Consider the following 16814-nt stretch of genomic DNA (forward strand, 5'->3'; position numbering starts at 1 on the left):
AACAGGAAAGAGTGTGTGAGGTTTTGTAGCTCCTTAAAAAATTGGAAAATGTATCATTTACATGGTTACCTGAATGGCAATTTTCTGTCCTCACAATGTCTCTTCATTTGGTAAGACCCACACATCCTGTTTGTCCTGGTAAGCAGAAGGTTGATTATCTGTCAACTATATAATTAAGTGTTTTATCTTTAAATTTTATTTTTTTATTGGTGGATCAAATAGGCAAGCATAGCCTGGAGAGCAAATGTTTTGCCTAAAACAGAAGAGGGAATTACATTAGGACTTCCTACATGGTAGGCTAGTTCTTTAAACAGTACTGTCTTTCACATAAAGTCCTTGTTGAATAGCAACGTAACTTGGTTAAATTCTTAGTCATATCTGTTACTTCATCAGTCAATTAAGAAGTGTGATTTTCAGCTATGATAGCTTTTCTTGTTCTCTTTTTTCCTTTTTTTATTAAATATCTTTCAGCTGAGGACATTAGGTGGCTGACAAATTGTATTGTTAGACATTTTAAGACAAAAAGTATTTTTTGGAATGACAAGTGATCCATATGCCTAGTAGTGAAGGAAATGACTAAATATGTTGAAGTTTAATTTTTCTCAGCAAAGTAGTTAAAAATTATTTATTTAAATTATTTATTTAAAAGTAGTTAAAAAGGTATTAAAGCCCCAGTGTTATTTGACTTTGAAAGCAGCTCAAGGTAATGTCTACCTTTAGCTCTAGTTATTTGCATTGTAGCTGTATCAAGGGAATGCAGCAGAGTCGAATATCCTTTCCTTGAAGTTCCTTCAGTTACATTCAGTGTAGATTTTAATTTGTGATTTGTCAGTGATCATCTCTGTAAAGAATATTTCAACTGCCAAATTTTATATAGACTATTTTGTGAAAAAAAACTTGTAAGTCATGTACACTTTCAGCTTTTAACCACTAGATGGTAGCTAACTGTTATCTACTACTCCTAATTTCCCACAGTAAAAGAACCCTCGTTGCCAAAACTGTGCAATGTAACACTAACAAAAAAAATCATAGAATATACTGTGTTGGAAGAGACCCATCAGGATAATCAAATCCAACTCCTGGTTCTATTCAGAACACCTCAGAAGTCACACCGTGTGCCTGAGAGCCTTGTCCAAATGTTTCATGAACTCTGTCAGGCTGGTGCTGTGGCCACTGCCCTGTGGAGCCTGTTGCAGTGTTTAGTCACCCTCTGGGTGAAAAACTTTTTTCTGATATCCAAACAAATCTTCCTTACTCAGCTTCAGGCCATTCCCTTGGGTCCTGTCACTTGCCACCACAGAGGAGAGAGCAGTGTCTGCCTCTCCTCTTCCCATCACACTGTGGGGATGGAGCCCTGCAGAGCCCCGCTAGTGACTGGTCTCCAGTCTGATCTTACCCCATTTACTAATTTTGATACTGGAACATGAACAACGTCTTTTGGCATTGTGAAATGAACTTTTATAATTCCTAAAATAGTATGACAACTCAATATTTTAGTTTAAAAAGTGTTTCTCTGACACAGTTGATTGTGTGCTTCATAATCTTTTACTCATCTGCACAACAGTAATTTACCCCAAATCTGACACTTAATGCTTTGCTGGGTGTGGAGGAGAGCCCAGGCTAGCCAGAGACATATGAGAGACTAAAATTACTCTTGGAATTCTCAGTTATAATACAAGATCCTCATTAATGTAGAAATCAAATTATTAAAAATAATCCAACTTCACCATGAATCTTGCACTCCTGAAGCATCTGGAGAGGAAATGTGTTTTTCAAATTACAGATCTGATGGTGTATCACCAGTAAAATAAAGGTAAAAGAGGAGGTTTTTTTCAAGTTGGTTAAAATCTGCAAGAGAACTTTTCTTTACCCACATTATAAAAATGTTTCTATAAGTCAAATTAGGTACTGGGATAGAACAAGGAGTCTTTGTTAAGCTCTGCCTCAGCAAGGACTGTTCTGGTCAAAAATCTGAAAAAAGTCGACCTAGATTATTTATCCTTTTACATAGCCAGTATACGCTATCCACTATAATGCTCTAGTGGATGTAAAACAAATTCCTAAAGCAGTATTTTTATAGCAGTTTAAGCCAAAATCAGCTAAACTATATTTAAGGCTAAGCATTATTTGTTTTTGTGGCTTATAAGCCAAAGAAGAGGTAGAGGTTATAAGAGTCTGGCATGTAATTGTTGACCAAAAGTTTTCTTCTCAGCTGTCTGGGTTGGTTGCATTAATTGAATTGGCTTTGCTGGAAGTCTGACTTTGGACCCCAGGACAGCAGTGACCAGATGGTGGCAGTTAAGCACTGCCTCAACCACTTCGTTATTTTCCATTTTCTTTTTTATAACTTAATGAGATGGAAGATCACAGGAAGTTAAATTCCTTAAACATCAATGATTTTTGAATAACTCTAACCAATGTCAGTGCATAATCTAGTACTGTAAATGCAGGCTGCCCCAAGGGTTCTGAGGATATATTACAGTTGCAAGAAGAGTTCCTGTGGAAAGTAACGATTTGTGGTTATTTGATATCAACACATATATGGGTTCCCTTCCTGGGTTAGATTAATCCTTGTCATGATTGACAGCCATTTTAATTCTAAAAATGTCACATTCCAAGTGACATTAAATTCCAAGTTACTTAAATGACTGAGATTTCTGGAGTTCAAAGACTGTTTCTTTTTTCAAATGATAAATGAGCTGACAGAGATGCTCTGTCAGGTTTGCCATTTAAAAACAAGAAAACTAGTTGAAGGTAGGCAAGTTGAGAGAAGATTAACTGCAGGAATCATGAGATTGTGGAGTTTAAAACCCTGAAAGAACCTTAGACTTTATAACATCAGATTTTTGACTTCTTGAGGGAATCTTCTTGGTGGAAACCCATAAAGGACTTCCCTAGTACGAAACAGGGCTGAAGAAAACCTTGTGACCTGCAAGTATAACATCATTGGAACACACATTCAATGTGTAGAAGGAAGAAGAGACCTTGTAGGAGGCCAGCATGGATCAACACAGAGGGTATGAATGAAAACATGCCAACTTCCTTAGAATTTTGGGATGAAATAGAATCAGGGCCACGCAGGAAGGATATAGACACAATGAGTGTCTGTAGGATATGGACGCTCTGGGTTCACAGAGAAAGGGTTAAGAAGCTCAGCTGGAGTTCAAACTTGTGAGGAGGTCAAAGGGAAATGACAATATAATTTTTAAGTACAGTGACAGCACAAGAAAATGTAGGCCCACTGCTCAGGGGAACAGGAGACTAAGGCTCAAAGAACATAGGAAACCTGAAGTTTTCAGCGACTTTTTAAATCAGTTTTCATGAGCTGGTTTTGCCCTCTGGCTCTTTTAGACCTTCAAGCCTCCTTGCAATGTGAACAAAAAAGAAGAGATTATCTGTGGTAGCCAAAGGTAGTGTTAGGGAGCACTTAAGCCAATTGGTTGTATAGAAGTCCATGGGGGCAGATAAAATACACCTGAAGGTCCTGAGAGAGGAAACCAATGTCAGTTTGAGGCCCATCTCTCTTCAAAAGGCCATGATGATCTGGGGAGGTTTCTGATAACTAGAATCAATTGCATTGGAAAAGACCTTCGAGATGGTTAAGTCCAACCTATGACTGAACACTGCTGTGTCAACTAGATCATGGCACTGAGTACCACACCCAGTCTTTGTTAAACACCTCCAGGGACAGTGACTCCATCACTTCCCTGGGCAGCGCCTCCCAATGTCTAGTCACCCTTTCTGCCAAGAAATTCTTCCTCATGTCCAACTTAAACCTCCCCTAGTGCAGCTAAAGACTGTGTCCTCTTGTCTACAAAGAGGAGAAAAGGGAGGGTCCTGGGAATGACGCACCAATCATCTGCTCCTGGTCAGGTTGTGGGGCAAACTGTTGTGGAAGCCATTTCATGGCACACGAAGCCCCAAGAAGCTGATTGTGAACAGCCTTCATAGATTTACAAGTGTCACATTCTTCATGATCAGCCTGATCACCCTCTGTGGTGAGATGGATGGCTGTGTAGAAAAATGGGAAGCAGCAGTGGTGGGTACTGAGAGAACTCTGCTCATTTAGCCACAGGGAGAAAAGGCTAAGGGGAGATCTTATTGCAGCCTATAATTGTCTAATGAGAGGGTAGAGAGACAACAAAGCTGAACCCTTGATTAATGCTTCATTAAGGTTTGTGGTAGTAAGAGCCAACGTACACAAACTGGAACGTGGCAGATTTCAGCTAGATGGGAACAGTCTTTATGCTGGATGGTGAAGTTACGTTGGGCAGAGTTATATAGCCCCAGAGGGTGCAGAATTTCCACCCTTAGAGATATTAAATCTGCAAATATCTCTGAACAACCCACTCTAATTGGACCTGCTCTGAGCAAAAGATTGGTGTAGATAACTTTTGGAGATTTTTAAAAATTCTTATAATTTTGTGATTTGCTGTGACTTTATAGCATTTTAGGAAAAAGATCCATGATTTTTAGCTGATTTTTCAAGAGATTTAAGTAAGGGGTTTTTTCCTCCTTTTTTTTTTTTTTTTTTTTTTTTTAAAGAACTTTTATTGCTGTGTGGTGAAGTTGAGCCTGTTTGCCTGAGATTTTACTTTAGAACTCGCATACATAATGCAAATAAGTATAGAAGCAGAGAATGGTTTTGGTTGGAAGGAACATGAAAGATCAGCTGGTTCCAGCCCCTCTGCCATGGGCAAGGACACCTTCCACTAGACCAGATTTTTCAGAGCCCCATCCGGCCAGCCTTGAACACGTCCAGGACTGGGACATCCACAGCTTCCCTGGGCAACCTGTGCCAGTTCTTCACCACTCTCACAGTGAAGAGCCTGCTGTGCTGCAGTTTAAGGCCATTCCCTCTTGTCCTACCTCTACTATGCCATTCCAGCCTCTTTCAGGCCCCTGTTTAGGAAATGGTAGGTGCTGGAAGATCTCCCCAGTGCCTGCTCTTGTCCAGGCACAACAGCTCTGGCCCTCTCAGCCTGTCTTCACAAGAGAGTTGCTCCAGTCCTGCGAGCAACTTAGTGGCTCTCTGAACTCCTTCCAACAGAATGTCAACAATTAATTCCTCAGTAGTTTGAATATATCCATAGGAATTAACTTTATATGTAATATTTAATAGTGTGATTAATTTTAAACGATAACTCTGTAAAGGGTTCAGAAAAATCTGTGGATGTTTACTTTTACCCTAAATGCAATTTTTCAGTCTTTCTCTTTCAAACATGTATGCACAACTGGATTTGATTAGAGTAGGTGGGGAAAATGTAGATAATGCAGGGGAAACGGTTTTTACTCATGTGATTTTTGTCAATGCTAAGGTTGTCAAGTGCTTTTAGACATTACTCACATTGATATGAGTGGAAGCAGAAATATTTAGGGACATTTTAAGCCAGAAATAGCTGTAAAATGTCTGTTTTCTTGTTCCTAATACTGGATAATTAGATTGTTTTTCTTGGCATTTTCAAGAGGACATTGGATTATGTTCAGTCACTGAAGGGGAAAAAATTAAAGCTCTTTTAGGAAGGAAAAACCCAACATTTCTTGCTGAAGAAAAATTTCTGTATTAAGCAACCACTGTACAACTGAAAAATAAGTGTAACTGAACGTACTTCTATAAAAGCATTAATAGAAAACTCAGTAATTTACAAGTCTGTAGGTAAAAGATATTTGAAAGTTGCTTGACTGTTGCTGTATATTTAAACAGTCACCTGTGACAAGGAAACAAAGATGCCTGTTGACACAAGGATTGCTTCAGAAGGCTAAACACAAATCAGAGAAGCAGTTATAAAATTGACTTCTGCAAATACTTATGGTGCCCTTGAGTGTGATGAATTGTATCCAGCCGTGTTTGTATGTAAACAGTATCACCTTAACAACACTGTGGTTGGTAGCAGTAACTTTCAAGGCCTAATATATAGGCAGTAAATTCTGGTGGCTAGAGACCTCTTGTTTCTGTGGTAGTGCAATTTAATTTTCTAGCATTTTGTATGCACACAAGAACTGAATTTTAAATACAGAGATAAGGTTAATAGGTACTGGGGTTTTTATGTCCTTACTATATTTCCTGGAGTTATTTTGGCATTCCTACTGAAAGGAAAGAAACAAGTGCAAACAAAAGGTTGGGGTGAGTACAAAATGATGACTGTAGAAGCTTTCCCCATGGACTAGAGATTGTTCCTGAAAAAGAGTGCTTGGTGCTTATATTGAATAGTACAATGTTTAGAGCTGGAAGAAAGCAACTTTGGAAACGAAGCATTGGCAGAGTGATAAAGGTAAGGAAAACTGAATTTTGAACTAGGTTTAGACTAATAAATGCATAATTTGAATAAAAATGTGTATTGAGGGGGGAAGGCATGGAAAAAAGTGTTTTAAAATAGGCGTAAGTGGATGATAGTTGCACAATTTTTTTTGAAAGGCAAATTTGCACTGGGAGGTGTTTATGCATTTGGCTAGTGGTGCTTGTGTCTTGCCCAGATTGTTGCAATGGTCTAGTAATGGTATAATTTCACAAATGCTATATTAGTACACTAAAGAGTTTGATGCGGCAACAAAACACGGGTTGACTCTACCATGAAGGAAAATAGAAATGTAACATCACTTTCCCCATACTTCTAAGATGGAAATAGAATTTTGAAGGCAATACTTAGCACTGAGAAACCACAACAGACTACAGAAATCATTAAGATACTTGGACTCATTAAAAGCTGCTTATTTAAGCAAACTGTTCCTGAGTTAATGCAATCTGATAACACATATGCAGAGCTCTGATTTTTGAGATTTAAGAGTTAGATAAGGGATCTGCCCTAATTCTTTAGGGTTTGTATTTTTTTGGAAAGAGGAAATAAAAACATTGAAATTTGAAAATTGAAAACTCAGGGTGCTGGAAAATAAGTGAAATGGTGTGCAGTTTACTTTTGATGGGAAATTCATGAGCAAGGCTTATGTAATATAAAGAATCTTAGGAAGTTAAAGGAGAGACAAAGGAATTCCACTCTGGTTAAATAAATTTTGGATAAGTCAGTAAATTAACAATAAAACATTGTTACTTTTTGACTCTTTCACTATTGAACTTCCCTGTAAAGTCTTGCTCATCAATAAGACTCTGATTTCAGCATGTCTAAATTCAGTGATGCTCAGTATTCTGACAACAAAATGTCTCATTTGCTGGATAAAGAGTGTTCAGAACAAGTTTTATCTTGTGTGCATATGACTTGCATACTAAACAACATTCTTGCTAGCTCTATTCAGGGTGTCTGCATCAGCAGCTACAGTCTGTAATGGAGAAGCTGGCAATAGTCAATAGCTGGTTTCTAAGCCTCTTGTTTCAAGAAATGAACCCCTTGAATCCCTGACTTGTGCTCTTTTAGTACCTGCTGCTTGAGTATATATCCTTTTTTAGCAGCTAGGAAACTTTTTCAAAATTTTAATTTAATCTCAGATTATTTCTTCAGACTGATGGTGGGATGTTTATGGGTTTAGGTATATGAAAGATAGATTTAGGAATCTCTCTCTTTTCTTGCTTCAGGAGAAGATGTCTGTTGAAATAGTTTCCTGTGCCAAATTTTTAGTATTTAGGTATTAAGAATTTTAAGATTTTTATGAAACATAAATCATGCTACGTGTTACAAATGGACTAATCATCAGAAAAGGACATATCAGTTAATGAGTTTATCTTTGGACCTTCGTCTGTTATGGCACTGTGTCATATAACCTTTCTTACCTTCATAACCAAAAGTGGTAAAAGAAAGCCAAAACTAAAAATGACCATGTTACCTGCGTTTTTCTTTACATGAAAAACTGAGCTGAAGGTGTACCATTAAAAACTTGGGCAATCTTTCCTGATATCTGAGACCGTGTTTATCTCTTATAAATACTGCATTCTCTTACATCTTGGGACATTAGGAAGAGGTGTTGATGCATGACCTTGATCAGATTTGCTGCTAATCCTTTTCAGGATTTGCATATTGGTGTTACTGCATGAAACAGCAATTTCTCTTTTAACTACATAAATGATCCTGTGTGTTTTTCAGCATTCTTCTATCTTCAAATCTTCGTCTTTGTATTCTATGAAATTCTGAATTACATAGAGCTGCCTATTCTTGGATAATATTTTTGGTATAGATTCTGTTTAGGCCTATGTACTTCTGTAGTGAATACTGCAAGATGTAAAATTACAAAAACTCTTAGGCCATGACCACAGTGCTGATTTGAAGTGAGATGTGAGGGTAGCTAAAAGGGAAAGGCAAGAATGAGACGTAGAAAGCTCAGCGTTTTCTTGTAATTAATTCTCTGAAATTCCTAATCCTAAGTAAAGAATATCTTAAAAATTCATTATTTTAGTAGTATGCAAATGGAAGCTCAGAAGATAGACTGGGAGACAGTTTCCAGCATAAAACATAAAAATGCATTTATGCATTTTTAAATGCATAAATTAGTGAACTGCTATTGAAAGCACTGAAGTTAGGTTTCCTCTACTTTTCTGTGTACAACCTAGTCCTAAAAGTGAGGCAGAAGTCTCTTCCAATGATTGCAACAGTTAATGTGCGAGTTTGTGATGAAGCAACACTTCATTTGGTAAGGAAGTTTGTAGAAAGGATAACTCATCAAAATATAGAAGCATGACAGCTTGAATTGTATCAAGTATTCTTGCATTGCATTGTAGCAACTCTCAGGAAAAAAATGTGTGGAACTTGCATTAGTAATAGAAATATCCAACATGTCAAAACAAATACCTTCCAGTAGTGATGTGATAAATACAAGTCAAAGTCTTAATCTTCACAAAACTATAGCTTTACCATTTAGTTAATAGTTTCCTGTTTCTCTAGGCATGGTTCATTGAGTAATTTAACTTAGTCTTTTAAAGTTTGGTGGTATATTAATGAATATTCTTGTTGGTGGACTTGGACAACAAATATTACCCAGTGCTTTATGAACAGCTATATACAATAGCTTGTATATTTGTTATAGGGCTTGAGACACAGCAATTAAAATTTTTTAAAAAACAGAAACAAATGTCAGGGCATGATTGTTCAGTTTGAGAAGAAGGTGCTCATGATTTCAGCCTATACAAGCAGCAACTTGTAGAAGAAATGGAGGCTATGAACATGTCAAGAGCAGCTGTATAGGTGGAGCTGGTGACTGAAAAAACAGTGTAAGATGTAGTCTTGTATAGTAATATATCTGGAGCTCTACATTGGAAACACAAGCAGAGTATGAAAGTAGTCTCTCTGTAGTTTAGGTAAAACAAAAGGCTTATTTCTGTATTAAATAGAAACTAATTGATAGAGTATTGAGTTGTATTATTATTATTGTTTTTTAAAGATGCCCTATCAGTTGTGTTCAAGTTACTGAAACAATAGTTTTGAGTATTCTATTGTTACCACCTAGTGTTAATGAAGTTAATTCAAACAAAATGGTTGGTTTTTGCATGTCTAATGAGGAGGAAAATTTCTGCTCATGTTTAAAAACATGTAGGAAAAGCCAATCCCGTGATGACACTTAACTTTCAGGAAACTGAAGACCATGTCATAGGGTATGAGAGGGGTAAAGTAGCACAAAGTACATGTACAAATTAATCTGCTACTGTGTTCTTCAGACATATTGGCATAAAGAATAGGATTTGTATGCTTGTCTTTTATATGGAAAAATATTTCAAATGCATTCAGCATTTATGAAGGCATTGTAGTAGTTACAAGTATACCAGGTATTTGAAAATTCCTTCAGAAAGTAGGAAAGATATTTACATAAGGGTATAAAGTATATTATGCAGGTCCTTTTGGCTCTGCAAAAGCTTGTGGATAAATCACTTATGCATACTTTATAAAGTTACTAGTTTTCTCCTAATCACCAGGGAAATAAGGATTGAATTTACCACCAATGAAACATCATTCTAAATTTCTTTTGCAAATGAAATTATATTGAATCTTGTAACTCGCGAGCACAATAATACCACTAACTATTCCAGAAGGCTATTTTGTCTATAATGTAATGAGGTGTGTTACATATGGGATTTCAATTTAATTAGAAGAGTAGGTTTACTGCTTGAAGAATGGTATAATAGCTATAGTTAAGCACATTTGTAAACACTTGTGTACCTTGAGTCTTGTGGTTTGTTTTACTTCTCATTATATTAAAGAGATAATGTATAAAACCCTAGCTTCCTCCAGCAGCATCTGTCTTTATTAGAGAGTGCTTACAATATCTTCCACGAATAACAAAGATCAGTCAGAATCCTGTCTTGACTTGATGGTCATACGTGACTAGACTGAAAAGCTGAGGCAAAGGACTTAGGGTGTTGAAGGTAACCTGCAGAATAATGGAACTGTACATATAAAATACTGGGGTTTTTTCACTACAAAACCTTTCAACAAATTAGCTTTCTGTACAACATTATTTATGATAGAAATGTTGTGATAAATCTGAAAATGGAACACCAGAAACAAACTGTAAAATTGTAACAAAGGCTGCTTCTAAAATTTTCATTTGAGTGCCATAGAAACATAAATCATAAGTATGGATTGAATGTAATAGGCTTTACTTTTAAAAATAAATTTTATAGCTTTCTTTATTTTTGTGTTCAATTAGATAATGAATTTTTCATTGTCCACTTTGTATTTAATAACAGCAAAAGCTCAAGGACGAGAGGGAGGCTAAACGTGCTTGTCTGGATGGCAGACATGATTACTTACTGGATATTGTTGCCTCTTGTGTCAATCTGGACAAAGCAGAAGTAGAAGATGCTATTCTTGATGGAAACCAGGTAATCTGATGAATTTGAAAATGAAGCTCATAGTATACTTTGGAACTAATATTACCTACCATTAAATTCTTGGTGAGATAATTTTCAGACTTCACACCTGAGGTAACTCAAGTCTTCTGCTTGAAAAAATATTTTTCAGCATTTTAAATTAATTTGAACAAAAGTGTTCTTAATTCTAGGACCTGTTGTAACAATATTGATTTTTAAATTGATAAGAATTTCTCCTTTCCAGTGGTTATAGTTAATATGCTGAAACCTGTGACTGTATTTCATAGTGAAACCACAGTGTGAAATTTCCCAGTCCTTGAGTACACAGCACACAGAAGTTCAAGAGTCCTGTCCACAGCGGGTTATGTGTTGTTACTGTAAGGCTGCCAGCAGCATTTGCGAGACTGTACTGCAGTTTAGCAAATTAAAATAGGTAGAAACTACTTGACAAAATGGAATGGCTTATGTGATCTGACTGTGACTGCATGACTGCTGATACAAACTCATATATTGAGACATTGAAAAATATCACTTTTTAAAACAGCTAGGTAGATGGAAGTAGATATTTTACTTCCTGACACTAAAGTACACATGGCTGTGGTTTGGGTTTCTATGATTTGTTTTGCCTTGTATTCTCTTTCCATCTGCATGCCTTCAAATTATGCATTCCCATTTCAGTGCTAATATTGTTGAGAAACTGAAGAAAGTCCAGTGGAAGAACAGTAAGAGAGTGACACAGGGCACATGAAGTATGAGATGAGGGAGAAGAAGAGGTTGAGTGGCAGTCAAATAATAGCCTGCAGCTGCTTGAAGAGTGGTTGCAAAGATGAGAGAGCTGAACTATTCTCAGTGGGTGCAGATGATAACTCCAAAGATAAAGCTACATCTTGCAAAATGGCCACCAAGAGACCCTTCTTCACCAGGAGGGTAATGCATGGGAATAGGTTACTTCAAGTCAGTTGTGGAATTTCTGTCCTCAGGGATTTTGAGACTCAGCCTAGGAAAAGCTCTAGATGATCGGAACTGTTGTTGGTGACACAGGAAGCTGGCCTCAAGACCTCCCAGAGGTCCCTTCCAACATTTCTGTGAGTTCGTGAGATAGCAAATGAGCAGTGCAGAACACTGTCATGCACATTAAAAACCAGAATTTGTTTCAGCCTTTGTGCATTCTATCTCTAAATGGGTTTCCTGGCAAACTATAATGCCTGAGAATAGCTGTCAGATGAGGAAAATATTGGCAGTTTCTACACTTGGAAAGAGAGAAACGTAATAGTTGTTTTGACCTCATCTTGGAGGGCTCAGCCAAGATTTTCTGGAATAGCAGTTCATTATCTTGGTGTAACTGAGGCTTGTTATTAATGGAAGAGGGATAATTGTGGCTTTCTTCCAGCTTCTGGTGATCTTTTAGCCTTTTTTCTGCACTAAAAAGCACAAATGGTACCACCTAATGTTTCTGAAGGAGCCTTTTCTGCTAAAGATAGCTATGTAGTTAGGGACTACATAGAAGAGTGACTCAGATCTAGAAAAATAGTGGGTGAGGCCAGACTTTCAAGTGCTAAGACATGGATCAGCATATTAGCATAAAGCAACTCAGTTTCTTCCTCAGCCTGTATGGCCTATATATGAGATTTGTGGACTGCACTACCAATACCTGCTTCAGTGATGCTTGATGGCAGCCTTGAATTGATGAACTGTGAAATTGTCTTGATGCTTATAAATATGTAAATAAGCAAAGGCTTTGTCTGTTGCTGTGATAAGAATCAAATCAATGACATGCTATGATCTCAACATGTTTTAAACAGATAGAGCGCATGAACAGGTTCCTGGCCCCTGGAGGTCTGCGTCACCTGATCTTCTACTATCAAGATGTGGAAGTAATGGATACAGGTAAAACAACTTATATCCTGCTGCAACGTGTTACAGTTGTGCTGAGCAAATGTGCAAGGGAAAAAGAAAATAGTCAAGTTTTTATAAACTCGGACTTAAAGCAAGTCAGGTTTGGTCATACCAAGGCCTTGATCCCTGCTCATGAAATGACAATTGATGAAATTACTGAAGCTCATAGTAGCAATTCTGCATATTGCTACTATGAAGCAGCAGGGTACTTCCTTGTGAGCTTGTGAGCTCAGCAGCTCTTGCCTGTGGGAATTAGTTTTCAATAATTAAAAGGTGACTTTCACACAAGGTGAGCAGTGAGAGATGCCATTTCTCTCCCCTTCAATCACACGACCTCTTGGCCTTAGAAGCCATCCACATTTCTTGGCACATGACCATCCCTCTAGGAGGTCCTTTTACGTGACAAATGCCTTCATGAGACCCACATTATGGGCAGAAGGGTGTCACCCCAGAAGTCCCTTCTGCATGTATCCCTTTACTGAGTGCCCCCATGTTCCCCATTTCTGGGGGAAACCTCCCTTACCCTGGAGGTAGCTCAGGACCCCTGTGACAAGGACATTCTCCTTTTGTCCATGGCTCCTCTCCCAGGGCCTCCAGTGCTGCTGCTGTTGGGACTAGCCAGGTGCTCTGTGATCTCTCAGAGCCTGTGACTGGCTGGTGGGAGCCCACACCACTTGGTTACCCTGGATGTACATGAACATCCCTGCAAACATATCTATGCTTAGCTGTATAAATGTCTTTAGACATAGGTAAACATATACCTAGATGAATGTACAAACAGGGATTTATATTTCATGCATTTTCAGTATATATGTATGTATGCATTTTCTTCCGTATATCTGTATATATCTAGAAGGGATGAAAAGACTATTTAATATGGTATAAGCAACTTTAATAAAAAAAAATTCAATACACATAGAAATACAGTTAAATGAAAACACAACTTTAGAAACCCCTACCACCCAACCACTACTTTAGAAATCTGATAAGCAAGTGTTAACATGCCTGAGATGAAGTGGTGAAAGCATGACAAAGAGAGTTTGAGGCAAGGGTCAAAGCCTAGGAATCTAATGAGTGTTGCCCATGCCCACAAAATCCCAATCAGATCATGCTACAGTATGGTATGATTTTGGTAGTTTTTTGGCATTTGGTGCTACATATAGACAATATGGAAAGCAGTAGGAAAAAACCACCTAAGCAAAACCCAAATGAATTCACAGAAATGCATGCATTGGGTGAATATACAAAAGTCCCTAGAACATCAGGCACAGGAGGAAAAAAAAGTGGAAAAAAAGAAAGGGGTAGTGATGAAGAAGACAGTGGGAATTAAGTGAGTGGGCTGGAGACTGACTTTGCCCACAGCTGTAAGTGCAGTCACTTGTAATACTGTCAGACAGTAAAACTTCTGTTGTACATTTTCCCTTTGTAGGTGGAGCAGAGTTTGTAAAAGAATTATCTGTGTTGATTGTTCAGGGCTGTGGTTCACAGGTTGTCAAAGCAAAAATCTCAGTTGTGGTGGTAGCTATTAACTGGTAAAGCTCAGTGAATTTTTGTGGCATTACATGTACCTTCTTGGCAAGGGCACTTACTATGGGCCACCTCATACACAAGCTGGTTTTTTGACCCTGATGTGGGTCAACCATCATTGGTGTTAGGGCAGAAGCTGATCCCCTGAAGGGAGTGTACAAGGAATTTTGTGTTTCTGCAGGGCAGGAAACTGTATCTCTGAGTTCAGGAAGATCTACTTCAGAGTCCTAAGGTGTCATTTAAAAGTTTGATTTCTTGCAGTGTTTTGAAGATCACTATTCATTTTAAAAATGAATTTTAAAAACTTCTAGCATCCTTTTCAGTAAGAGTACATCTTTTCTAAAGAGACTGCAGGTTATACTACCTACTTCACCTCCACAGAATGTGGGAAAACTCTGACTTTTGCTGGTCTTGCCTCTGTAATTACTTGTGGCACTTTGACCCTGCCTGGATGCCAGGCACCCATGAAAGCTGCTCACTCACCTTTCCCTGCTACAGCTGGACAGAGGAGAGAGAATTTATTGAAGGCTTTGTGAATTGAGATAAGGACTGGGAGAAAACACTCCAAGGGCAAAACAGGCTTGACTTAAAGTGAATTTATTACCAGCTAAATCAGAGCAGGACAATGAGAAGTAAAATAAGCCCTTAAAATACTTTTTTCCCCCCCAGCCCTTCCCTCCTTCCCACTGACAGTGCAGGGAGACAGAGCGTGAGGGTTTTGGTCACTTCATCACCCAAGGTTTTCTTTCACATTTCAGGGAGAGGAGTCCTTTCCCTGTGAGACTGTGGGGCCCCTCTCTCCACTGGGTCCCCCACTGGATCACAGCCTCCTCCAGGCATCCACCCACTCCAGCATGGGCACCTCCCCATGTTCTCACCTCCTCCTTTTCTCTGGCTGGATATAAAACTGTGCCCCAAACTTTGTTTAGCTTTTCCTCTCAAACATGTTATCACAGAGGCATTTCCACCCTCTCTAATTGGCTCAGCGTTGGCCAGCAGCATGTCCATCAGGGATTGGCTCTGCCAGACATGGTGGAAGCTTCCAGCAGCTTCTCACAGAAGCACCTCTGTGGCCCCCTCCCTACCAAGAACCATACAAAAGTGAAACATTACTGCAATATAAAGATAGCCCAAGTTTATTAGCACGCAATACATCAAATTAATAGCATTTACACAGTCAGGTCTTTTGCTGGGACAAAGCCCTTGATGTAATTCTGAGGTATATGAAAAGGAGACTTCAGATCTGCGGTGAAAAAAGGGAGAGACAAAGATCATGTGAACAGAAGGATGGGGATGGAACTTACTGTGACCGCCTGATCCAAAATAGGGATCCCTGGTGCAGATGGTCATGTACCTGAAAGAAAAAAATGTGCAGAGGGGTCTGTCACTTTTTGGATGTTGTCCTTTAACTGCTGGTATCAACAACTTACTTTTTCATCTTCTTATTGTGGTAGTGCCTCACTGACACGTGTATGCGTGCAATTTTACTCTGAGGTAATACTGAAAAGCTAGTAACAAGGTTGTGTGAGGTATCGTGACCAAAAACATACGAGAAATATTTTACCCCCAAAGACACTGCTTCTTTTTAGTGACCCTTTACAAGTGTTGCTCCCAGCCTGAACATGGGAGCAGTATATTCATGTTGGGGGAAGAAGAAAGGACAAGGAGCTCCCTTGTAGCTCCCTTATTGGTTTTTGTTTGTTTGCTTTTGCCCCAAAAAATCTACTATGGCCTCTTTCGCCTTATTTTCAGAAGCACTCTATTTTTTTTTTTCTTATGTTTACGTATTTTTAGGGAAGGACAGTATATAATAGCTCCTCTAAGGTAAAATACATCACTACATTTTCTGATTTTTAATTTTTGTTTTTCAAGCAAGAGAGCATTATCTACAACTGCATGATAGAGCATATAAAAGGACCTTGAGCCTGAACCATTATTTAAAAAGAATAGAAAAACCAAATAAATGAATAGAAATCAAAGGCTTTTGATGCAAGAATGGCAAAACTAGACAAAATATCCCTTACTGTGCCATGAAGACCCTGAATGCTGCATACTTTCTGTGGATGGTTCCGTGAGATGCCTCCAGGAGACCGGGACTCAGGCACAAATAATGACGAACTGTTTGCGTAGAAAATTTTTCTTTGAATAAATGATCAATGGGTCTTAATTGTTTATTTGTTTGAATCTGTAGAGTACTTTGGCCTTCCAGGAATAGGAATGAACTCTGATTTGACCAAGAAGAAGAAACTGAAAGTATTTGTGACAGAGGGAAAAGAAGTTGCTTTAACTGGTGTATGCATTTTCTTCATTAGATCTAGTTTTTCTAAACCAGTCACAACTGAGAATATCTATCAAGTAAGTCAGTGACTGCTCATCTCTGTACATAATCTTGTTTAAAATTTGTATTTACTATGGGGTATTTGCTCTCAGCATATAATTTGACATCTCTTTACATAGAGGAATGAGTGAGTAAAAGGGCACAAATGGGTTAAATGACAGGACAGAAAGGGAGGGGAATGGAAATAATGATATTATCTTGTGGCAGCAACTTGATGTATATCATTGATATGAAAAAGGATACTGAAGAAGAAAATTTAAGACAATCCGTAATGACAGAGTAATTAGTCAATACCTAAATACTAAG

The 16814-nt window shown here is 38.2% G+C and overlaps 1 protein-coding gene across 1 annotated transcript in view; it reads left to right on the forward strand.

The window, feature by feature from the left end:
- DNAH5 (dynein axonemal heavy chain 5) overlaps positions 1-16814 on the forward strand; it is a 136284-nt gene that overhangs the window by 13613 nt on the left and 105857 nt on the right. The window contains exons 2-4 of the mRNA XM_064428407.1: positions 10625-10759; positions 12550-12634; positions 16362-16525. Coding sequence (XP_064284477.1) covers positions 10625-10759; positions 12550-12634; positions 16362-16525 — 384 coding nt within the window. The remainder of the gene's footprint in view (positions 1-10624; positions 10760-12549; positions 12635-16361; positions 16526-16814) is intronic.

This window comes from Passer domesticus, chromosome 1 (genome assembly GCF_036417665.1).
Source record: "Passer domesticus isolate bPasDom1 chromosome 1, bPasDom1.hap1, whole genome shotgun sequence".
NCBI lineage: Eukaryota > Metazoa > Chordata > Aves > Passeriformes > Passeridae > Passer > Passer domesticus.